This window comes from Oncorhynchus keta, chromosome 28, assembly GCF_023373465.1.
Source record: "Oncorhynchus keta strain PuntledgeMale-10-30-2019 chromosome 28, Oket_V2, whole genome shotgun sequence".
Taxonomy (NCBI): Eukaryota; Metazoa; Chordata; class Actinopteri; order Salmoniformes; family Salmonidae; genus Oncorhynchus; species Oncorhynchus keta.
In genome coordinates, this window is record NC_068448.1 from 49,153,473 (window position 1) to 49,179,678 (window position 26,206).

Below are 26,206 nucleotides of genomic sequence, written 5' to 3' on the forward strand. Positions count from 1 at the left end.
TTCAATGATGGTGCTCTACTTGCGATCTGGGTGCAGTCAATTGCTCCAATGACATTGTGAAATCCAGCTATGGCATGGAAATCCCTTTTCACTCTGGCCTGTTGCACAGCAGTGTACGGAAACTGTAGGTATTGTGGGGTCAATGAAATAATGCCATGAAGGACTGCAGGCAATATTCTGCTCATGGTTGGTTGTGAAATGCCAGACTGATCCGCAATCTCCCGTTGGAATGTTCCAGTGGACAAAAATCCCAGGGTGGAGAGGATTTGGGTATGCACTGGGATGGTATTAGTGTGTTTCTTATCCCTTTCTAATACTGGAGAAAGTTGTTTGCAGATATAAAATCAAATATGATTTGGAAAACGAAAATCTACTAATAAGTCAAGCATCACCCTCAGCAAAAAATTAAAGTTAATTGAAAACACGCTCCCTGCTTGATGCAACTGGTGCCAGGTCCTCCAGCAATGCAACATTTTCCATTTTGGACAAGTCACAATGCCCCAGTGTTGCCTTTTTATATTATTTAACTGGTTTAACTAAGTTGCCTCCAACCGTACATTCCACTCTTTCTCATTTCCTTAATTATTCAATTAGGCTTAAATGGTTTCATGTTTATGAAATCAATAGCACCCTGAGAAAACTATTAGTAGCTTAAGTATCAATAAAATAAATATATGAATATGAATGAATAAACTATAACTATCTTTTTTCTTCACATTTTTATGATATGGTCCAGTATGTCAATCATTTCTCTATTTGGTGGATGGTATTTCATTAGCAGTTTGACTTTCCTACCACAATGTGCTGTGGCGTACGCACGGTCACAGCTGTGCTTCAATTGACGCACATTCTCAAGTATAAGTGCAAATGAATAAATCCCACACCTTGCTTAGAAAGGATCGCACGCATGGTTTTACGAACATTTCTGTTCACATGCCACATTGATGACAGTGACAACATCTTGAATATTTAACATGAGTACTATGTGCCGTATCTCCCCTGTCCTTCAATCAATTACAATAAATATTTGGATTATCCGAGGCTGATTTTGATTTCCCTACAACTCAGAAATCGTATTCAACCACGTCAACGGGATATGGATGAACCTAAGGCATCTAGCATAGAAAAAAAAATACTGGAAGAAGCTGCTACGCCAAAGAAGTTGATGGCCAAGTTAAATCAAGGGCTGATTTGAAGCTCTACCTGATGGTTCTGAACCTGCAAGGAAACAATGGGCAACAGATCTGAAGGAAGAAATTGAGGAGAACCATTGATCACAGATAGGGGAAAATGTTCCAACCTGATCCTACAACCTAAGACATAAACTACTGCATTGCATCGGACTTACTACACTCCTGCCAGAATGCACCCAGAAATGTCACGTCTGTTGGAGATGCACAAAGGAACCCTATTAAGATGCCTTCAAGGACGTTTTCACACCCTTTACTTTTCCCACATTTTGTTGTGTTATAGCTTGAATTTAAAATGGATTAAATACACACAATAATCCTTAATGTCTAAGTGGAATTATGTTTTAAAAATTGTTTACAAAAAAATGTAAAGCTGAAATAGCTTGAGGTCAATAAGTATTCAACTCCTTTGTTATGGCAAGCCTAAATAAGTTCAGGAGTGAAAATGGGTTTAACAAGTCACATAATAAGTTGCATCGACTCACTGTGTGCAACAATAGTGTAGAACATGATTTTGGAACCAGTGTATTGATACTACAACGATTACAGGCATCCTTCCTAACTCAGTTGCCAGAGAGGATTTCACCATTCGGCCAATGGTGACTTTAAAACAGTTAGTTTAATGGCTGTGATGGGAGAGCTGAGGATGTATCTGTAGTTACTCCGCAATATTAGCGTAATTGACCGAGCGAAAAAGGTACAGCATTTTTATTCTCCAAAACATCCTGTTTGCAACAAGGCGCTAAAATATGGCAAAGCAATGAACTTTCTGTTCTAAATACAATTTGTTATTTCTAGGTACTTTTGAAGTAAATACCTGCAGTCAACTTGTGCAAAAAGTTATGGGGGAAAAACAGAACATTATTTACTTCACCTGTCCCATTATTTTACATTATGAAGCTCACGCTGGTTCCCCAGAACAGTTGAGCCAGTCACGTGTTTGTTTGTAAAAAGCGGGAGAAAGTGGGAGCAGGTGAGTCTAACTGTGTATTGACAGGGGTCACGTTTCATATTGAAAGTCAATCGTTTTTTTTTTGCTTCAATAGAGTGATCAGGGATGTGCAACTATAGTTTTCCCCTCACATACAATATATTAGTGCAACACAATCAGTTGACAGCAGGAGTGCAACGCTATTTGCCTGGCAGTCACACGTTAATGAGCTTACAATGAAAAAGCAAGATGTCTTTTGCAAAAACAATGCGTGAGCATCATATTTCTAATGTTTATCAAGCCAGCTGCATGTCCCAATGTTTTGCTTAAAGTGAATTTAGCATTTCACCTGAGAAAAGTAAGCTGAACTTTGAACGTTTCTTCAAGTGCAGTCGCAAAAACCATCAAGCGCTATGATTAAACTGGCTCTCATGAGGACCGCCACAGGAAAGGAAGATCCAGAGTTGCCTCTGCTACAGAGGATACGTTTTTATTAGAGCTAACTCTACCTTAGATTGCAGCCCAAATAAATGCTTCACAGAGTTCAAGTAACAGACTCATCTCAACATCAACTGTTCAGAGGAGACAGTGTGAATCAGGCCTCCATGGTCGAATTGCTGCAAAGAAACCATTACTAAAGGACACCAAGAAGAAGAGACTTCCTTGCGCCAAGAAATACGAGCAATGGACATTAGACTGGTGGAAATCTGTCCCACTATCATTTGTTTCTTTAACAGGACAGTGACCCAACACACCTCCAGGCTGTGTAAGGGTTATTTTGACCAAGAAGGAGAGTGATGGAGTGCTGCATCAGATGCCCTTAGCGTCCAAAATCCCCCGACTTGAACCCAATTGTGATGGTTTGGGATGAGTTGGACCACAGAGTGAAGGAAAAGCTGCCAACCAGTGCTCAGCATATGTGGGAACTCCTTCAAGACTGTGCACTTTTGTCACACAACACAATGCCACAGATGTCTCAAGTTTGTAGGGAGCGTGCAATTGGCATGCTGACTGCAGGAATGTCCACCAGAGCTGGTTCCAGATAATTTAATGTTCATTTCTCTACCGATGTCATTTTAGAGAGTTTGTCAGTACGTCCAACTGTAGACCATGTGTATGGGCAGGCATAAGCTGCAGACAACTAACACAATTGCATTTTTATTGATGGCAATTTGAATGCACAGAGATAACGTGACAAGATCCTGAGGCCCATTGTAGTGACATTGGGTGCTGAGGAGTATTTCTGTCTGTAATAAAGCCATTTTGTGGGGGAAAGCAAATTCTGATTGGATGGGCCTAGCTCCACAGTGGGTGGGCCTATGCCCAGTCATGTGAAATCTATAGATTAGGACCTAATGAATTGACTTACATTTAGAGATTTCGTTATGAACTGTAACTCATCAAAATCTTTGAAATTGTTGAATTTTACATTTTATTTTTGTATAAATATGTATTTAGATGGGCCTATGTCTTTTTGTATGCTCATGGATTTCAGTTTTTGACTATTTGTAATTAACTTGATCTTGACTAATGTGTTGTCATTGTCTGTCCCCAATCCCCAGTGGACGATGACTTCTTCGGCGGGGGTCAAAGGCAGCGAGGGGTGAGCCGGAGCAGGACCGGGGGACCCTTCTTCCACGGTTTCGGGGGCTTCCCCCCCTTCGGGGCAGGCTTTCCAGTGTTTGATTCAGGTGGGCCTCCCCTGCAGCACGGTAATACTCTATTTCAAATATGCGTCTCCCAAAACTCTGGTTAAGCTTATCTTCCTCCTCATTGTTATATAACATAAATCTCACTGCATATGATAAAATGTGTTATTTCGATCATATCATAAGCTTCATTTTGAGATCAACATTTGCGAGTAAGCAAAGCAAAGGAAAATGGAGGGGTGTTTGTGTTATGGGTGTGTGGGCCAAATCAAAGTTTTATTTGTCATATGCACAGATTAAGTCGTGTGTGTGTGTGTTTCACTCCTAGGTTTCACTTCGCTGGGGCATATGGGTGGAGGGGGCTTTGCCACGTTCTCCTCTTCATCTTTTGGGGGTAGCGGAGGAGGAGGAGGGGGGATGGGCAACATCCGCTCAGTATCCACCTCCACCAAGTTCATCAACGGCAGAAGAATCACCACAAAGCGGTACAGCACAGCTAGTCAGTCAATGTAATCAATTGTGTCACTGACTTGTTCTTGTCTTCACTCTGTGACCTGGGGATAGTTTCCTCAAAATAAAAACAAACATGATTTTTCTAGGCTGTTGTCCTTTTCACTTTGGCTGTAGTCAATTCACCAAGACAGTTTTGAATATTGAAGAATTGCGTAACACTTAATAACGTACCCTTTGTAAACCCTTTAAAGTATTACCAAAAACAGATACGTATGATTAAAATAACTCTCGTCTTTTATCCTAACTCTCGTTTTGTCTCCTGCAGGATTGTGGAGAATGGCCAGGAGAGGGTGGAGGTGGAGGAGGACGGTCAGTTGAAGTCTCTAACCGTCAACGGTAAGGAGCAGCGCCTAAGACTGGATAACAAGTGATAACCTCTGCACAACGTCTGAAATACTCACACCTGACCTGGAAACAAACCAAACTAACTCAGCGTGACGATGCTGCTCAGGGTCGCAATCTTGGTTTCTCTCCTCTCTCTCCCCTGTTGACATTCGTAGTTCACGTGTAGTTCACAGCGAGGAAATGTGTTCTCATCTTAGTTTAGCCGCTGGAGCGAGGGACGATCACATAGGGTTGTATTTATTCCAGCTTTACCTTTTTGGGACCATTCTCTTACTAGGACCAATGTGTATGACATTTTTTTTTTGCTGTACTGATTTTGCTGTATTAGAGTTTTTCTGTGGGTGGACTTCTTTACCTTTTAGTTCTAAAAGTCAGGGGCACAACGAGATGTACATTTGGATGGCTTTGCGTTTGTGCATTTAAAAAAAATGTTATTAACTGTCAAATGATCTCAGCTTTAACCCTTTGCCTATTTAAAAGAAAATGGAACATCTCTCTAACCTGTACACCGTTTTCATGTTCATGAGCTTCAGATGACCCATTTTAGACACCTAATAAATGTGTATAGTATTAATGTGAACTTGTTTTTGCTTTTGTCATTATGTGTTTTTTCAGCATGATTGCCAATGACAAGGCTGTTCAAGTTCGGACCAACAGTTCCATCAGTTCATCATAAACCCTAAACAAGAGACTAAATATACGGTGCCTTGCAAAGGTATTCAGACACCTTGGAGTTCTTCACTTGTTTTATTGTGTTACAAAATGGGATTGGATTTAATTGTAAAACAAAATTGTCAACAATATACACAACATACTCTGTCAAAGTGGAAGAAACAATTACTTTAAAAAAAAAATCTTTAATATTAACAATATAAAATAATAAAATATAGTCGTTGCATAAGTATTCAGCCTCTTTCAGGAGTCAAATTTGGTTTAACAAATTACATAAAAAGTTACCGTAAGGTCCCTTACAGACAAACCACACGTTTCACATGTCAAGTGGAATCATTTGGATCACATATGGATTCACATTTTCACGTGATATTTCACATGTGATGCCCTGCAAACCAAAATGGGCCGTTATAATACACACACAGTGCTTTTAACTTACATTAACTTATACCATTTGAGCACGTGAAAACCCAGCTGCCAAATGTCATTTAGGATATTTTACTTTTGAAGTATATAATTTACATGAATTCAAGTTAAACAGTCACAGTCCGCTGCAGGTTTTATCTAGTTCCCGGTTTTTTCCAGGGACATCCTCAAAGACATTCTTAGAACATTGTGTCACGGTCCCCTGGAGTTTTTTTTTATCTAGTTCCCGGTTTTGTTCCAGGGACATCCCCAAAGACATTCTAAGAACATTGTGTCACGGTCCCCTGGAGGTTTTAGTCTAGTTCCCGGTTTGTTCCAGAAGACATCCCCAAAGACATTCTAAGAACATTGTGTCACGGTCCCCAGGAGGTTTTTGTCTAGTTCCCGGTTTGTTCCAGAAGACATCCCCAAAGACATTCTAAGAACATTGTGTCACGGTCCCCTGGAGGTTTTAGTCTAGTTCCCGGTTTGTTCCAGAAGACATCCCCAAAGACATTCTAAGAACATTGTGTCACGGTCCCCAGGAGGTTTTTGTCTAGTCGCAGTGATCGTGTGTTCACGTGAAATTCATGTGTTTTTTTTTCTTCCCATAAAGGGTTCATCAGTCAAGTATTGAATTTCACGCACAGATTCAACAACAAAGACCAGGGAGCTTTTCAAACGGGTAGTGATTAGTAGACGGGTAACAATATTGAATCAGACATTTGAATATCTATTTCAAGTATGACCTAGTTAATAATAATTATGCTGTGTGTTATGCATTTAACCACTCAGACACCTAAATAAAAATAGTCATCCTTCTGAACTGAGTTGCAGGACAGGAATGGGACTGCTCAGGGATGTTAACATGAGGGCATTGGTGATTTTTAAAGAGCTTACAGAGCTCAGTGGCTGCGATGGAAGAGAACTGAGGGTGGATCAACAACATTGTAGTGACTCCACAATAATGACCTAAATGACAGAGTCATAATAAGAACACAAAATATACAAAATATTCCAAAACATGCATTTTGTATGCAACAAGACACTAAAGTAATACTGAGAAAAGAAAGTGGCAAAGGAATACATGTTTGGGGCAAACACATCACTGAGTAACTGCCTCCTTATTTTCAAGCATGGTGTTGGCTGCATCATGGTATAGGTATGATTTAAAATGGGAAAGTACTGGGTTTTTCAGGATAAAATTAAACGGGATAAGCACAAGGAAAATCCTAGAGCAAAATCTTCTTCAGTCTGCTTTACACCAGACACATTGGAAGAGGAATTCACCTTTCAGCAGGACCAATAACCTACAACACAAGGCCAAATCTACACTGGAGTTGCTTACCAAGAAGACAGTGAATGTTCCTAAGTGGCAGAGTTAGTATTCCAAGCAGATCTAAATCAAAACTATGGCAAGACTAGAAAATTTGCTCCTAGCCATGACCCCCAAAATTGACAGACCTTGAAGAATTTTTAAAAGAATAATAGGCAACTATTACACAATCCAGGTGTGCAAAGCTCTTAGAGACTTACCCAAGAAGGCTTACCCGTAATGATTGCTGCCAAAGGTGTTTCTAACATGTATGGACTTAGGGAGCTGAATACTTATGCAACTACTAGATTTTAGTTATACATTTTTTTATTAATCTTTATAACATCTTAGACTTTTTTTCCAATGTCAGTTTTAAATCCATTTTAGTACCACTTTGTAAAACAATGAAACGTGAAGAAATCCAAGTGGTCTGAATACTTTTGCAAAGCTGTGTGTGTGTGTGTGTGTGTGTGTGTGTGTGTGTGTGTGTGTGTGTGTGTGTGTGTGTGTGTGTGTGTGTGTGTGTGTGTGTGTGTGTGTGTGTGTGTGTGTGTGTGTGTGTGTGTGTGTGTGTCTGTGTGTGTGTGTTTTTATACACTACCAGTCAAAAGTTTTAGAACACCTACTCATTCAAGGGTTTTTATTTTTTACTATTTTCTACATTGTAGAATAATAGTGAAGACAACCAAACAATGAAATAACACACATGGAATGATGTAGTAACTAAAAGAGTGTTAAACAAATCAAAATATATTTTTATTTGAGATTCTTCAAATATCCACCCTTTGCCTTGATGACAGCTTTGCACATTCTTGGCTTTCTCTCAACCAGCTTCATGAGGAAGTCACCTGGAATGCATTGCAATTAACAGGTGTGCCTTCTTAAAAGTAAAATTTGTGGAATTTCTTTCCTTCTTAATCCGTTTGAGACAATCAGCTGTGTTGTGGGATTGTCATTTGTTTTTCAACAGGGCAATGACCCAACACACTTCCAGGCTGTGTAAGGGCTATTTTACCAAGAAGAAGAATAGTGTGGCTATTTGAAGAATCTCAAATACAAAATATATTTGTTTAACCTCTCTGGGATATGTGGGACTGTAGCGTCCCACCTGGCCAAAAGCCAGGGAAAATGCAGAGAGCCAAATTCAAATAAACTTTCATTAAATCACACATGCAAGATAGCAAATTAAAGCTACAGTTGTTGTGAATCCAGCCAACATGTCAGATTTCAAAAAGGATTTTCGGCGAAAGCAAACGATGCTATTATCTGAGGATAGCACCTCCGTAAACAAAGAGAGAAAACCATATTTCAACCCTGCAGTCGTGACAAAAAACGCAGAAATAAAAATATAATTCATACCTTACCTTTGACAAGTTTCTTTTGTTGGCACTCCAATATGTCCCATAAACATCAGAAATGGTCCTTTTGTTCAATTAATTCCGTCGATATATATCCAAAAATGTCAATTTATTTGGTGCAACCTGACTTGCGCAACGTGACTACAAAATATCTCAAAAGTTACCTGTAAACTTTGCCAAAACATTTCAAACTACTTTTGTAATACAAATTTAGGTATTTTTTAACGTAAATAATCAATACAATTGAAGATGGGATGATCTGTGTTCAATATCGGAGGAAAGTAAACTGTAGCTAGCTTTCTGTTCATGTGCCTCTATCAAACAGTACACTACCAGTGACCCTCGTTCTGAACAGGGCTACTTCTTCATTACACAAAGGAAAAACCTCAACCAATTTCTAAAGACTGGTGACATCCAGTGGAAGCAGTAGGAACTGCAAGAAAGTCCCTTAGAAATCTGGATTCCCAATGAAAGCCCATTGAAAAGAGAGTGACCTCAAAAAAAAACAATCTGAATGGTTTGTCCTTGGGGTTTCGCCTGCTAAATAAGTTCTGTTATACATGATTCAAACAGTTTTAGAAACTATCCAGATCTACTAATAATATGCATATCATATATTCTGGGGATGAGTAGCAGGCAGTTGAATTTCATCCGGATGTGAAAACACTGCCCCGTCACCAAGATGTTAACACTTTTTTGGTTACTACATGATTCCATATGTGTTATTTCATAGTTTTGATGACTTCACTATTATTCTACAATGTAGAAAATAGTATAAATAAAGAATGCTCTTGAATGAGTAGGTGTTCAAACATTTACAGGGGATTTTGGGTAAAAACAAAATAATTACAAAGCTTGACCATTTTTTAAAGGTCTGTTGCAGTCACAATGAGTCTGTGATGATTCTGTTTGGCTTGAGTGACACTTTCACAGCCGCCCCAACACCCACTTCCACAAACTGTGTGTACTTGCTTGATGTCACCTGCTTCACACCAACACACAGAAAAAAAGGAAACCACACTTGCTGCTTTTCAATGAAACTCACACACTAATCACATCATAGGTGTTCATTTTAACCTACTAATAAAATAGTTTTACTGCTATGCTATTCGATTACACCTGCATTCTTACAGTGGTCCATTGTGTCATTCATTCAGTGATAGCTGTCTCTTCATGGACTAATCATGATTTGCAATATGGAATTATTAGCTAGCTTCAACGTAAAATACAAGTATGGCAGTGTTAGTTGCCTTTAATCCAGAATGGAGTTAATCTCAACAACAGGTATGCATTCTCACACACACACATACACACACCCATCTTGAATCCATTATGCTGTGTCCCATGTTTTTGAAGACCTCACTTGCCCTTCCTGTATTCTCCTGTGTTGATGATGCGTTTGCTTAGAGAATGGGAGTCATACACATGCTCACCTCAGTTTCCCCTGCCTTCACAGAACAGTGTTTGTCTCCCAAAATGGCACCCCATTCCCTATAAAGTGCACTAAAAGAGGGAATCGGGTGCCATTTGGGATGCAGAGACAATGTCTGTTTTTGTCTTTCACCTAGTAATATGTAAGCTGTTTTATAAGATGTTGCCAGTGTGTTGTCTGGGGAGCTAGGTTTAAAATCAAATCAACGCTGTTTTGATGTTCAACACAATACCTTATATTTGGAGATGGTCTGCTTCTCAAATGGTACCCTGAAACCTACATACAGGTAACAGACAAAATAATGGAAACACTTGAGTAAATGAGGAATACAAAGTACAGTGTATTGAGAGCAGGTGCGTCCACACAGTTTTAGTTCCTGAGTTAATTAACCAATTAACATCCCATGCCAAGGTGCATTGAAGCTACTTTGGCTCATGGCGGCCCAATGCCCTATATTAAGACACTTTGTGTTTCCTTTATTTTGGCAGTTACCTGTAGTGCACTAGTTAAATAGTTTTACTTCTATGTTTGAACAGAGCCTTACATGCCCTGGTCAAAAGTAGTGCACTAAATAAGGAATAGGGTGTCATTTGTGATGTAACCGGGGTTGTATTGTCCCTCTCAGCACTGGGCTGATGTGTTAGCTTCAGATGCCGTGCATCCGTGCCATTGTCTGAAACTGGTGGCACAGATGGTGGTAGACTAGCAGCAATAAGCAGAAGGGGTTACAGCTGTTTATTTAGCCCTGGCCGGCGGCAGAAGGTGAAGTGCGTGTTTGTTCAGGGGCAGAACGACCGATTTTTACCTTGTCAGCTCGGGGATTCAATCTTGCAACCTTTAAGTTACTAGGCCAACGCTCGAACCACTAGATTACCCTGCCACTCCAAAAGGAGGTTAGTTGATTTACACAAGCTTCGGGTGCATTTTTTTGAGAGTAGTTACATGATCGGCGAAAGCTGTCACTGTTTAGCAACAAGAAAGCAGAAAGAACAGGTCCCTCATAGCAGTTTCCCACCCGGTTTGTTTTGTGTAAGAACCCTTATCCTCAAAGGAAATGTTTCTAAAATGAAGAAATAATACACAGGCCTACTCCTTATCTAACATTTTCTCTGGTATTTGTGCACATTGTAGTGAAATGTTTTGTAACAGAAGCGTTTCTTATTGGACAAGCTCAGGTAGTCGCTTCGTTTGTCCGTTTTCTTGCATTTGGTGCCTAGTGTATACAACCTTGCATTTTACGACATTGGCTTACTGGCACTGTAGCTACATTTTGTCCTTCCCTCATCTGTGGCAGCCATTTCTCCCACACTCTGCAGCTCTAGACTTTTTTTCCCTTCTCACCTGGAGGTTGATTGAAGCGGTGGCTGAGCATTTGCAAGTAGTGCAGTTGACACTGTGGCTCTGTCCTTGTAGCTGGGTGACCTGTGTGTGTGTGTGTGTGTGTGTGTGTGTGTGTGTGTGTGTGTGTGTGTGTGTGTGTGTGTGTGTGTGTGTGTGTGTGTGTGTGTGTGTGTGTGTGTGTGTGTGTGTGTGTGTGTGTGTGTGTGTGTGTGTGTGTGTGTGTGTGTGTGTGTGTGTGTGTGTGTGTGTGTTGAGATATGCTGAAGAGTGGAGGAGATTAGCAAACCCTCCACTGTGGTAGAGCTGTCGGTGTGCATAGAGGTAGGCCCCAGGCGCAGTATCGGAATTATCACATCACTGTTGTTTAAAACGCTAACAATTACTGATAAGGCCTGTCATTCAATTGAGTTAGGCTATTACACATTTTCCCTCAGTGGGAAAAATTATATATTTAATGTCAGAAAAACAGCTTGAATTTAGTATTTTGCATTTGAATAACTGCTTGAGCCAGGGGCAAATTACAGCTTTGGTATGAAAACGTAATCATAATTAATGTAGGGCTTGAATTTAGAGATTTTCTCAAGTGGGTAAGAAGTATTTTTTCCATGGTGTAATAGCTCCTCCTGCTGACTAAAGTCCGCCATTGCATATCTTTGTTAAACTCAATAAAGCAGTGTTTTTTCCCCTTATATTATTAATAATGGAAAATGCATTTATTTCAAATGAATTATGTATGTTGTATACAACAAATGTTGAAAGGCCTAAAGGCAAGCCTGAAGACTGAGTGTAGCCCAAACCTTCCTCTCTCGCTGTGTTGTAGAATGTGTCTGGCACCAGGTGGCACTGTTTCTACATTAACAGGAGATGACGACATCACTCTGTTCTTTTCTACCTTTCCAGGTCAACTGTTTTGTTCTTTTATACTTGTATTACTTGACTGCAGCAAACAACTTGTATTTGGTTAACGTAAGGTAAAAATGTATTCCAGCTTAGTAACAGGTAGGCTATTTTATTTTTGTGTGCTTTTTAAATACCCTGGACCAAAGTCAAAATCACACTGAACTACACACTCTTGTAACCCAAAGTCTGACATGGCAGTATACATTATTTCTTCATCTTAAGGGTGTGTATGCATTATTAAGGTAGATTCTAGGGCGCGTGTCGAATTCCTCTCAATTTCCTATATAGTGTACTACTCTCTTCATGAGTTTCGCTTTGTGGTGACTAGCCCTACTGGTTTAAATACCATAACTAGGTGGAATGAGTGATGACATAATACTACTATCCATGTCTCAACACACATGCCACTTTATGGGCAAGTTGCAAGCACCCCCTTGAGCCTAGGAGGATTCTATTGGTCTTGCAGTTGGTCATGCTGTTAACTTCCTCAAAGCTAAAAATGTGAAAAATGAACACCAGTAAGCTTTTATGATTGAAAACTGAAAGGTTGGATGATATTGAGCGCTCAGGTGGATCTCATGCTCATCCATCACTAATGACAGATCATATTTTGATTTCCTGTCCCGGGGACACAAAATGGCTTCCTGGTTGCAGTAGGCGGCATCCTGTTTGAATTGCAATCCGCCCCGACTGTCCCCGCCAATCATCAACCCCATGGCTGCCGGCTGCTTTATGAAAGATTGAGGAGATGGAAGCGAACACTGGAAATAATCCAGCTGTTGCCTAACCCTGTTTAAACAAGGGCAGAGACATTGCCTACGTCACAAATGGCATCCTATTCCCTATAGGGTGTACTATTATACAGGGAATAGGGTACCATTTTGTGACCTAGTCACTATATGTGTGCTCAGCAGTGGTGTCACCTCAGCAGATCACTGCTGCTGTCCGTCTGCCCAGGATATTTATTAAAACATGAGGTGGGAGAAACTATGGGGGACTTTTGCATTGATAAAAGTCGATTACGTTGATGGGGGTCGGAGGTTGAAGCCCAAACAACGGTGTGTCGACTTCTCCTGAGCAGTCAAATTAAATCAAATCCAGGCCTACGTAAGGTTTTGACCAACGCACACAATATTTCAATTGTGTTTCTCTCTGAGAATAGCAGTGAGTGGTTTGTTTACACGTGTGTGCGTGTGATATTTTGTAGCTAAAGCTGTGTCAGCCTGTTCATGATGGCTATACAAAATCAAATACGAGTGTAATTTAATTGTATGTTAACTCTGTAAGCCGCCCTGCACAATCAATAAACCAACAGCATCCTCTAGGCCTACACGTTCTCTCCCAGACTCGTGGATAGAACATTTGGAGTGTAGCATAACGTAACCAGTCCATCCAGTGTACATATAATAATACAGTCCACACTCAAAGGTGATTACTAGAATTTGTTTAATGTTAGAGTATAGCCTCGAGCAATTATGTACCAAATACATCTAAAGTGTTTTTTGTTTTGTTTTCTGCCATGCATAATATGCGGTAGACTGTTTATTGTATAATGACACAATCATTATTTTAATCCTTTTTTATTTTTATTTTTATGTTTTGTCTCATATACAGTTGAAGTCGGAAGTTTACATAGACTTAGGTTGGAGTCATTTAAACTAGTTTTTCAACCACTCCACAAATTTCTTGTTAACAAACTATAGTTTTGGCAAGTTGGGTGGGACATCTACATTGTGCATGACACAAGTCGTTTTTCCAACAATTGTTTACAGACAGATTATTTCATTTATAATTCACTGTACCACAATTCCAGTGGGTCAGAAGTTCACTAAGTTGACTGTGCCTTTAACTTCTTGGCACACCCGTCCCGTTAGCGGGATCATTTTGTCAACATCCGCTGAATTGCAGAGCTCCAAATTCAAATTAAATTACTAAAAATATTAAATTTTCATGAAATCACAAATGCAATATAACAAAACACAGTTTAGCTTGTTGTTAATCCACCTGGTGTGTCAGATTTCAAAGAAGCTTTACAGCAAAAGCTATCCAAGCGTTTATGCTAGGACATCTCTCTCAGCAGACAAAACATTACAAACAGCTAGCAGCAAAGTAGATTGGTCACGAAAGTCTGAAAAGCAATAAAATGAATCACTTACCTTTGATGATCTTCGGATGTTTGCACTCAAGAGACTCCCAGTTACACAATAAATGTTCATTTTGTTCCATAAAGATTATTTTTATATCCAAAAACCTTCATTTGGTCGGCGCGTTTTGTTCAGAAATCTACAGGCTCGTGCAGGTCATGACGAGCAGACGAAAATTCCAAATAGTATCCGTAAAGTTCGTAGAATTAAAAAAAATAATCAATCCTCAGGTTGTTTTTACAATAAATAATCAACAATATTTCAACCGGACCATAACTTTTTCAATAGGAGAGAGAGAGAGAAAATGTCTGCTCCAAGCTGTTGCGTGTGCAAAACTCTGCTGGCACCCAGCCATCCACTGATGTGATGTGATGGTTCTCGCTCATTTGTCAGAATAAATGCCTGAAACTATGTCTAAAGACTGTTCACACCATGTGGAAGCCATAGGGAAAGGAATCTGGTTGATATCCCTTTAAATGGAGGGAAGGCATGCAATGGAACAGAGAGGTTTCAGGAAAAACAGCACTTCCTTGTTGGATTTTCCTCAGGTTTTCACCTGTAATATTACATTTACATTTACATTTAAGTCATTTAGCAGACGCTCTTATCCAGAGCGACTTACAAATTGGTGCATTCACCTTATGACATCCAGTGGAACAGCCACTTTACAATAGTGCATCTAAATCTTTTAAGGGGGGGGGGGGTGAGAAGGATTACTTTATCCTATCCTAGGTATTCCTTAAAGAGGTGGGGTTTCAGGTGTCTCCGGAAGGTGGTGATTGACTCCGCTGTCCTGGCGTCGTGAGGGAGTTTGTTCCACCATTGGGGGCCAGAGCAGCGAACAGTTTTGACTGGGCTGAGCGGGAACTGTACTTCCTCAGTGGTAGGGAGGCGAGCAGGCCAGAGGTGGATGAACGCAGTGCCCTTGTTTGGGTGTAGGGCCTGATCAGAGCCTGGAGGTACTGAGGTGCCGTTCCCCTCACAGCTCCGTAGGCAAGCACCATGGTCTTGTAGCGGATGCGAGCTTCAACTGGAAGCCAGTGGAGAGAGCGGAGGAGCGGGGTGACGTGAGAGAACTTGGGAAGGTTGAACACCAGACGGGCTGCGACGTTCTGGATGAGTTGTAGGGGTTTAATGGCACAGGCAGGGAGCCCAGCCAACAGCGAGTTGCAGTAATCCAGACGGGAGATGACAAGTGCCTGGATTAGGACCTGCGCCGCTTCCTGTGTGAGGCAGGGTCGTACTCTGCGGATGTTGTAGAGCATGAACCTACAGGAACGGGCCACCGCCTTGATGTTAGTTGAGAACGACAGGGTGTTGTCCAGGATCACGCCAAGGTTCTTAGCGCTCTGGGAGGAGGACACAATGGAGTTGTCAACCGTGATGGCGAGATCATGGAACGGGCAGTCCTTCCCCGGGAGGAAGAGCAGCTCCGTCTTGCCAAGGTTCAGCTTGAGGTGGTGATCCGTCATCCACACTGATATGTCTGCCAGACATGCAGAGATGCGATTCGCCACCTGGTCATCAGAAGGGGGAAAGGAGAAGATTAATTGTGTGTCGTCTGCATAGCAATGATAGGAGAGACCATGTGAGGTTATGACAGAGCCAGAGCCCTGGGGGACACCAGTGGTGAGAGCGCGTGGTGAGGAGACAGATTCTCGCCACGCCACCTGGTAGGAGCGACCTGTCAGGTAGGACGCAATCCAAGCGTGGGCTGCGCCGGAGATGCCCAACTCGGAGAGGGTGGAGAGGAGGATCTGATGGTTCACAGTATCGAAGGCAGCCGATAGGTCTAGAAGGATGAGAGCAGAGGAGAGAGAGTTAGCTTTAGCAGTGCGGAGCGCCTCCATGATACAGAGAAGAGCAGTCTCAGTTGAATGACTAGTCTTGAAACCTGACTGATTTGGATCAAGAAGGTCATTCTGAGAGAGATAGCGGGAGAGCTGGCCAAGGACGGCACGTTCAAGAGTTTTGGAGAGAAAAGAAAGAAGGGATACTGGTCTGTAGTTGTTGACATCGGAGGGATCGAGTGTAGGTTTTTTCAGAAGGGGTGCAACTCTCGCTCTCTTGAAGACGGAAGGGACGTAGCCAGCGGTCAGGGATGAGTTGATGAGCGAGGTGAGGTAAGGGAGAAGGTCTCCGGAAATGGTCTGGAGAAGAGAGGAGGGGATAGGGTCAAGCGGGCAGGTTGTTGGGCGGCCGGCCGTCACAAGACACGAGATTTCATCTGGAGAGAGAGGGGAGAAAGAGGTCAGAGCACAGGGTAGGGCAGTGTGGGCAGAACCAGCGGTGTCGTTTGACTTAGCAAACGTGGATCGGATGTCGTCGACCTTCTTTTCAAAATGGTTGACGAAGTCATCTGCAGAGAGGGAGGAGGGGGGGGGGGATTCAGGAGGGAGGAGAAGGTGGCAAAGAGCTTCCTAGGGTTAGAGGCAGATGCTTGGAATTTAGAGTGGTAGAAAGTGGCTTTAGCAGCAGAGACAGAGGAGGAAAATGTAGAGAGGAGGGAGTGAAAGGATGCCAGGTCCGCAGGGAGGCGAGTTTTCCTCCATTTCCGCTCGGCTGCCCGGAGCCCTGTTCTGTGAGCTCGCAATGAGTCGTCGAGCCACGGAGCGGGAGGGGAGGACCGAGCCGGCCTGGAGGATAGGGGACATAGAGAGTCAAAGGATGCAGAAAGGGAGGAGAGGAGGGTTGAGGAGGCAGAATCAGGAGATAGGTTGGAGAAGGTTTGAGCAGAGGGAAGAGATGATAGGATGGAAGAGGAGAGAGTAGCGGGGGAGAGAGAGAGCGAAGGTTGGGACGGCGCGATACCATCCGAGTAGGGGCAGTGTGGGAAGTGTTGGATGAGAGCGAGAGGGAAAAGGATACAAGGTAGTGGTCGGAGACTTGGAGGGGAGTTGCAATGAGGTTAGTGGAAGAACAGCATCTAGTAAAGATGAGGTCGAGCGTATTGCCTGCCTTGTGAGTAGGGGGAAGGTGAGAGGGTGAGGTCAAAAGAGGAGAGGAGTGGAAAGAAGGAGGCAGAGAGGAATGAGTCAAAGGTAGACGTGGGGAGGTTAAAGTCGCCCAGAACTGTGAGAGGTGAGCCGTCCTCAGGAAAGGATCTTATCAAGGCATCAAGCTCATTGATGAACTCTCCGAGGGGACCTGGAGGGCGATAAATTATAAGGATGTTAAGCTTGAAAGGGCTGGTAACTGTGACAGCATGAAATTCAAAGGAGGCGATAGACAGATGGGTAAGGGGAGAAAGAGAGAATGACCACTTGGGAGAGATGAGGATCCCGGTGCCACCACCCCGCTGACCAGAAGCTCTCGGGGTGTGCGAGAACACGTGGGCGGACGAAGAGAGAGCAGTAGGAGTAGAAGTGTTATCTGTGGTGATCCATGTTTCCGTCAGTGCCAAGAAGTCGAGGGACTGGAGGGAGGCATAGGCTGAGATGAACTCTGCCTTGTTGGCCGCAGATCGGCAGTTCCAGAGGCTACCGGAGACCTGGAACTCCACGTGGGTCGTGCGCGCTGGGACCACCAGATTAGGGTGGCCGCGGCCACGCGGTGTGGAGCGTTTGTATGGTCTGTGCAGAGAGGAGAGAACAGGGATAGACAGACACATAGTTGACAGGCTACAGAAGAGGCTACGCTAATGCAAGGAGATTGGAATGACAAGTGGACTACACATCTCGAATAATATCAGTTCTGTTATACTCACAGACAATATTTTGACAGTTTTGGAAACTTTAGAGTGTTTTCTATCCTAATCTGGTTCTATGCAATTCTATGCATATTCTAGATTCTGAGCCTGAGAAATAGGCAGTTTCATTTGGGTATGGTTTTCATCCAAACATCAAAATACTGCCCCCTACACTCAACAGGTTAAACAGCTTGGAAAACTCCATTAAATGATGTCATGGCTTTAAAAGCTTCTGATAGGCTAATTGACATCATTTGAGTCAATTGGAGGTGTACCTGTGGATGTATTTCAAGGCCAACCTTCAAACTCAGTGCCTCTTTGCTTGACATCATGGTAAAATCAAAAGAAATCAGCGTAGACCCCAGAAAAAAATCTGGTTCATCCTTGGGAGCAATTTCCAAACGCCTGACGGTACCATGGTCATCTGTACAAACAACAGTACACAAGTATAAACATCATGGGGCCACACAGCTGTCATACGGCTCAGGAAGGAGACGCGTTCCGTCTCCTAGAGATGAACGTACTTTGGTGCGAAAAGTGCAAATCAATCCCAGAACATCAGCAAAGGACCTTGTGAAGATGCTGGAGGAAACAGGTACAAAAGTATCTATATCAACATTAAAACGAGTCCTATATCGACATAACCTGAAAGGCCGCTCAGCAAGGAAGAAGCCACTGCTCCAAAACCTGCCATAAAAAAGCCAGACTATGGTTTGCAACTGCACATGGGGACAAATATCATACTTTTTGGAGAAATGTCCTCTGGTCTGATGAAACAAAAATAGAACCGTTTGGCCATAATGACAATCATTATGTTTGGAGGAAAAAGGGGGAGGCTTGCAAGCCGAAGAACACCATCCCAACCGTGAAGCACGAGGGTGGCAGCATCATGTAGTGGGGGTGCTTTGCTGCAGGAGGGGCTGGTGCACTTCACAAAATAGATGGCTTCATGAGGTAGGAAAATTATGTGGATATATTGAAGCAACATCTCAAGACATCAGTTAAAAGCTTGGTCGCAAATGAGTCTTCCAAATGGACAATGACTCCAAGCAAACTTCCAAAGTTGTGGCAAAATGGATTAAGGACAACAAAGTCAAGGTATTAGAGTGGCCATCACAAAGCCCTGACCTCAATAGAACATTTGTGGGCATTACTGAAAAAGCGTGTGTGAGCAAGGAGGCCGACAAACCTGACTCACTTACACCAGCTCTGTCAGGAGGAATGGGCCATAATTCACCCAACTTTTTGTGGGAAGCTTGTGGAAGGCTACCCAAAACGTTTGACCCAAGTTAAGCAATTTAAAGGCAGTGCTACCAAATACTAATTGAGTGTATGTAAACTTCTTACCCTCTGCGAATGTGATGAAATAAATAAAAACTGAAATAAATCATTCTTCTATTAATTAATTCTGACATTCTTAAAGTAAAGTGGTGATCCTAACTGACCTAAGACAGGGAATTCTTTACTAGAATGAAATGTCAGGAATTGTGAAAAACTGAGTTTAAATGTATTTGGCTAAGGTGTATGTAAACGTCCAACTTCAACTGTATCGGCGTATGCTTTGCATAAAGCTCTAATATGTGTATGGATGTTTTGACTGAATCGTCCCCTGAGAGAGCGCTGTCCATTTTCGTTGGGTTAGGCTTTTGAAGCAACATCCACGATGATCATGTTCCACTCCGTTTCAACCTGTTAAACTTTTCCCTGCAAATTGATCAATCACAGTGAGGTGAGTTTTTAAAGCAACATGCTGTTTTGATGACAGGTTTTCTGATCTGTTTTTTTTCCCGATTACATTTGAATTGATGTCAGAGTGGTTAGGGGGACAACAGAGAGCTGAGTACCAGGCCATTAGGACCTGATGATCGTCACCGAGTTGGGTACTATAGCAACACATTACCAGAGTGCATGAGAGGAGAATACCGTGACTCAACAGTCATGTGGGATTTTACTGCGGTCATGACTCATGATTGCCAGTGTGGCGGTAATACGGTCACTGCAACAGCTCTAGACAGCACATGAGATTGGTTTAAATTGTGTTTCTCTCTGAGAATAGCAATGAATGGTTTATTTATATGTTTTTGCAGGTGTTTGTGTGTGTGTGCGCACGGTGTGTGTGCGCGCACGGTGTGTGTGTGTGTGCATGTGCTGTGTGTGTGTGTCAGGTGTTGTTGTCAGTCAAACAGCCTATAAATAGACCCGTACACACAGGACTGAAACAAAACAAATGACAGGCACCCTTCAGACAATGGCTCTAAATGTATGCATGAAGAAACGGCAACGTCTGTTCTGTTAGTACCAATTAAGTCTTTGATCTCGGAAATAAAAGGCAGCCTTTACAAGTATTATAAGAGCTCATTGTCGTCATTGTTCTTTGATATTGCTTTGCTGAAAATCATTAAATGATAATGGAATACACTGCTCTGTGGGGCGGGAGTCTTATCGCAGAGGTAACCACCTCCATAATACAATCAAATGTTGATCCACAGAACAGGGACATGTTGACAATGTGCTGCACAGCCTTGGATTCTCACAAGGTAACATGCAATTACGCTCCATTTCTCCAACGCAAAACTGATTAGATCTTCAGGTAGTCTGCAAAGGGGAATAATCACTTGGATTAGTGGTTTTTCAAAGCTGGAAGGAGCCAGGGGAAGGCCTGTAAACCACCAGTTGTGTTTGTTATTCCACCCAGGGGGATTATCACTCTGTGGTGTCAATCCTCCATTTGGGAAGTGGACTTTGGCATCTGATTTGTTTGGCAGCATTTAAAAGACTATTGCGCCGGCTGGCCAATCGCAACATAGACCGCAAATTTGCCATGGTCTCAATTGCTGACTTCATGGTAATAAGAAGTCTATTCATCCAGTTGAAAACTGCATCTCAAATGTAACCCTATTCCCTAGGGAGTGCACTACTTCTGATTAGGGCTTGGTCAAAAGTAATGCACGATACAGGGAATAGGGTGCCCTTTGAGAGAAAGACAGTCTCACCGTGCTGCTTCTTTTGTCTCTGACGAGGCTTATTACAGCCTGAGTGAGGACTGGCTTTTTTCTTTCTGCCATGTCCGCAAATGGGATACGATTTGGAGCTGGAAATGGCGCTTCAACAACTACTTAGATTGAATAATTAGTGAGAAAGAGAGAGAGAGAGAGAGAGAGAGAGAGAGAGAGAGGTCCTCCAAGGCAGTTTTTTTCCAATGCAGTTTATATCCAGTGCAGGGCTCTGGCCTGCTCTTATTCCAAGCAAGATATGTCACTCTAATGACACATGATTTGTTAAAGGCTTGACTGTTGGACATGATGGAAGGGTGATGGAGGGGGTTTGAAAGCCGGTGCAGATCTCTCGCTGAAGGAAAACCGGTTCGGCACGAGAGAGCATCTGGCTCCTTTATTCTCTAGCCCCCCCCGTAATTACAAAACACAATGGCGACAAAATCAGCCCGTATAATCTCAATGCATAATAACGTCTCCCCTCTTCCCATATACGCTGCCACTAATTCAATATAAATGTAAATGACCAAGGGACCAATTTGTAAGTCGCTCTGGATAAGAGCGTCTGCTAAATGACTTAAATGTAAATGTAAATGGAAAATGCATTTTTATTTACATGACTAATCACAATAAAACAAACCCACATGAAATATGAATGAAGTCTATGGTTGCGGTATGAAAGGCTTGCTGCGGTATGAAAGGCTTGCTGCGGCCAGAGGGGATGTTTGAAGATATTTGCGTTTTATCCTCTTTGTTTTTCTGGCACAGCTACAGAGGTTCGACTCACACTTATGTCCTCTGTAGACGACATGTCATGAGAGGAGCTTTCTTGTTCTCACTTTGATTGTGTTCTTTGTGTCAAGGATGTCAAAATGGTACTTAAACATCTCTATTCTGACCAGTCCCTATTCAACGAGCACAAAAGATGATGCCTATAATTGTGCTGTGTGATTATTACTGGTCAACACTCAGGCTTCATTTTGCGACATAAAGGAGATGCTCCCTCCCCACAATCATAATTCAAAGGTATAAAATGGATTGGACAGCTCAGATTCATCCACTTCTCCATGGGTGGCCTTTTCTGGTCTGATTCTCCCGGAGAATCATGTTGCACTTCATGGGGAAAAAACTCAGAGTCAGAGCTGGGACTGTCATTCCCCTATCTCTGCAAAGTAAAGCTAGTTTTAGGTTTACAGATGTGTGTTCTGTTTGTGTAGCACATGGGGATGTGTGAAACCTCATCCTCAGCCTGAAGTGTTGACACTTGCGCACCGAATAGTTTAGACGCTTAGACGCTTCTGAAAGGAGGTTACGTGTGCTTGTAAGACAGAAGTCCTGGGTTGGAGCCTCGGTGTGAGCCGAATCAGGAGAAAGTGGTACTCACTAAGTAAGCAGAGTACCGTCCTTTAACTAAACTGACTACCCCCACAGGTCTGGAAGATGAGGACTGGCGACAGACCGCTTTCCCTGGTCCCCACTCCCACCAACGCTACCTGAGGAACACCTCACAGAGCCCCCAGGAGGAAGACGAGGAGTGCGGGATACAGAGCCTGGGACTCGCCAGAGGTGTGTCCTCCAACCTAGTGTTCTCTCCTGGGGAGAAAACGTCTGCTGTGTGGAGGCCGCATAGAGAGACCCAGGAACAGGCCGGTTGTGAAATGTTTTGATGCAAATTTGCCTACATAAAGGTCATTGGTGTCTGTGAGCTGTGAGCTGTCTAGAGACTAAGGACAGGTGTTCTAGAGTAGACTGTAAAGCACTTTGTTATAACTGCTGATGCACAAAGGGCTTATAGAGTACATTTGAACAGTGGTGGAAAAAGTACCCAACTGTCGTACTTGAATAAAAGTTAAGATACCTTAATAGAAAATGACTCAAGTGAAAGACACTCAGTGAAATACTACTTGAGTAAAAGTCTAAAAGTATTTGTTTTTAAATATGTAATGAAGTCGAAGTCAAAGTTGTCAAAAATACAAATAGTACAGATACTGTACCTCCAAAAAGTACTTAAGTAGTACTTTAAAGTATTTTTACTTAAGTACTTTACACCACAGCATTTAAAATTTGAATAAGACATTTTCAAGAGGTTTGTAATAACTACGGATTCTGCTGAGACTGAAAGGGACGAATAATTCAAACTTTTACGTTGTGGATAAATTTAGAACAGCAGTCTCTCAAGTTGTCGACTGTAGACTACACGTACGGTGGTGTTTGTTTCGTATGGATTCATCAACGGCCGCTGCTAAGCTTTGTTTAAAGACGAGCTAACACCTTAATAAGGCCCGCTAATTGGTTGCTGTTGTAGCGGGTGGCTAAACAAAGGGCCAGTAACAAAGGCAGCAATGTTTGACTGGTTGAGTTCAACATTGAGGGGAATGAGTTCATTAGAGGGCTCTGTTGTTCTGCAGTGTAATGACTCTGGGTCAAAGGTCATCCTCTGTTTTCCCTCCAGGGATCACGGGGTCAAACACAAAAGCCCTGCAATTATCTCACACACACTGACACACAGGGGTTGTATAATGAGGCCTCCATTGTTGTTGGGGGTGGACTTTGCCTGATGAGTTATAATGCCAATAATTAAGGTTTGAGGAAAAAAATCTTGAAGTGTGGATATACATTCCGCTGAGGTAAGTAAGCATGCAATTTTCTGTAGATTATTACCCAATAGAATATTGTCGTTTGCCCTCCCTGTCATTTGACAACCATTTTTCCGTAGGACACATGGAGACTAAGAGGAAGAAATATCCTTGGAGACAGGAGGCGGAGCTCAAAAAGAAGAGAACACCTCGATTGGCTACTCGAATTGGTGCCTTGTTCTAAAGCACCGCCTTTTGACTGCCCTTCCCTGTACGTGTCACCCGGAGGTGAAGAGCATCAGTCGATGTGACATTAACACGACTCAGCCGTAGGGATACTAAAATCAGGAAACTTTCCCAAAATTCCCAGGTTTTTCCTCAAATTCCAGTTCCAAGATTCCTGGAATCAAGAGGGACTGAGACTGACATTTCTGGGAAAAAGTTACAGGAATTTTTCAAACCTACTTAACCATCTACATTGATCATGCCAGCCCACCCCCACCAGCCCATCACTGTGCCAGGTCTCCCCTTTCTCTATCAACTGCTCAGCGCAAGCAGCAAATCTTATAAGATGTCTTTTATGGAAGACATTAGACTCTCTCAAGATCTGTTTCTCTACCAACAGTTCCTCTGTTTTCTCCTCATGGCTCCTCTACAGTTTATTTATCCCCCCCCCCCCCAGATGTCAGTAGAGAGGAGCAGTTCTGTTTTTCATTATTTTGCATTCATCACAAATAGCTGGTTGGCCCTGAAAATAATTGGTCTCCTCTCGATGGAATGCTCAATATATTTAATCAAACGTACTTTCCGAAAGGTTTCTAGTTCATTTAAAAAAAAAAAAGCGATCTGAAGGGTTGAAGTGAATCGAACGGGCGTGAATTGTCTGGAAGAGCCTGCGACAGTAGTGTAATGATGTCAGAGACGCTGATGGCCATTTAGGTATAGGTGGGTCTTGAAACCTTAAAGATAAGAGTTTATAGAAATGATTTACGTGAATTTGGCTGAACTGTCTCTCTAGAGACCAATATGAGGTTAGAGAGAGGAAGTGTCCAGAGAGATCACAGAACTTGGCTTCAAGAGCAAAAAGGAAAGAAGAAGATGGAGTTGCAAAAGCACTGGGCGTAAAAGCACTTTGTGACACCTGCTGATGTAAACAGGGGCTTTATAAAATGCATCTGATTGATGCAGAAAACACACCGGAATATACTGTAGCTTTTGTCTTGCGCCGAGGGAAATATTCTTGCTATCTACACCAAAGAGAATAGTAATAGCAAAGTAAGACTTGCTGTATTGGGGCAGTCTCTCACCCCTTCATGTACAATAGCCACCCCCCCTCCCCACTGACATCGCTCTACTGTAATCTGAATTGTGCCCATAAAAACTGCATGTGGCCGTCTCCCTTTCTAGCCTCTCACAAAGGCTTGTCACTTGTTTTTTTTTTAACGTTTCACTGCTTTGGTTGGGATGGAAACCTCAGATGGAAGTCCCAGTGTTGAACATGTTTATGTCTTTCATAACTATTTTATCCGATTTTGTTGTTTGTTTGGTTAGTTTATTGTCAATTTGCTTTTATTTATGCCCAATGCCAGGGGACAAGGAAGGATTGTTTCATTTTCTGTAAACATCCACCAGTAAAGCTTCATGTCCAACAGATAATGGTTATGGTTGTTATGTGCTTTTTGAGGGATATATGACACATTATCCTTTAATAAAGATAGAAGGCACTATGTTTCAAAGGTAGTGAAATAATGGACTATCATCTATTGAATCCTATCTCTCCCATATTGAATCCTTTCTCTCCCATATGGAATCCTATCTCTCCCATATTGAATCCTTTCTCTCCCATATTGAATCCTTTCTCTCCCATATTGAATCCTTTCTCTCCCATATTGAATCCTTTCTCTCCCATATTGAATCCCTTCTCTCCCATATTGAATCCTATCTCTCCCATATTGAATCCTTTCTCTCCCATATTGAATCCTATCTCTCCCATATTGAATCCTTTCTCTCCCATATTGAATCCCTTCTCTCCCATATTGAATCCTATCTCTCCCATATTGAATCCTTTCTCTCCCATATTGAATCCTATCTCTCCCATATTGAATCCTTTCTCTCCCATATTGAATCCTATCTCTCCCATATTGAATCCCTTCTCTCCCATATGGAATCCTATCTCTCCCATATTGAATCCTATCTCTCCCATATTGAATCCTATCTCTCCCATATTGAATCCCTTCTCTCCCATATTGAATCCTATCTCTCCCATATTGAATCCTTTCTCTCCCATATTGAATCCTTTCTCTCCCATATTGAATCCTTTCTCTCCCATATTGAATCCCTTCTTTCTCTCACATTGAATACATTCTCTCATTGTGAACATTTTTGATGGCATCTGAAATGCTGCTGTCAATATGACGCGTGGCCTCGTATTCATTGTGCTACATGTATACTGTAGTTGTATAATTATGAATTGTGTGCATTATTTTGTGACCTGGTCTAAGAGGAAAAACATTTCAAGCATCACTAGCTTTTCAAGAATATTGCAATTTAAACGTGTTGATGACATTTTTCCCACAGGCATTGGTCGGAAAAAAAACATTCAGACTTCAAAATAACCTATGTTTGCTCAACACCTTATTCTTCTAGGTTAATTCAACGTCTGTATTCTAGGTTGCTTCAAAACCAAGGGAAAGTTATATCGAGAAAAAAAAGGTCTAAATTGGGCAGCATAAACACAGCAGAATAAACCAGTGA

General features: G+C 42.2%; 1 protein-coding gene across 10 annotated transcripts in view; it reads left to right on the plus strand.

The window, feature by feature from the left end:
• LOC118361145 (dnaJ homolog subfamily B member 6-like) overlaps positions 1–25,205 on the plus strand; it is a 56,080-nt gene extending 30,875 nt beyond the window's left edge. For 2 of the 10 annotated variants that reach the window (XM_052483222.1, XM_052483223.1), the window contains exons 6-10: positions 3,684–3,833; positions 4,099–4,255; positions 4,549–4,619; positions 22,308–22,526; positions 23,593–25,205. In XM_052483222.1, the coding sequence (XP_052339182.1) occupies positions 3,684–3,833; positions 4,099–4,255; positions 4,549–4,619; positions 22,308–22,526; positions 23,593–23,696 (701 nt within the window). In that variant the 3' untranslated portion in view covers positions 23,697–25,205. Of the gene's footprint in view, positions 1–3,683; positions 3,834–4,098; positions 4,270–4,548; positions 5,209–5,243; positions 5,364–22,307 lie in introns of those variants that run through there. The other 8 variants (XM_052483225.1, XM_052483224.1, XM_052483226.1 and 5 more) reach the window with 8 other exon arrangements.
• The last annotated feature ends 1,001 nt before the right edge of the window (positions 25,206–26,206 follow it).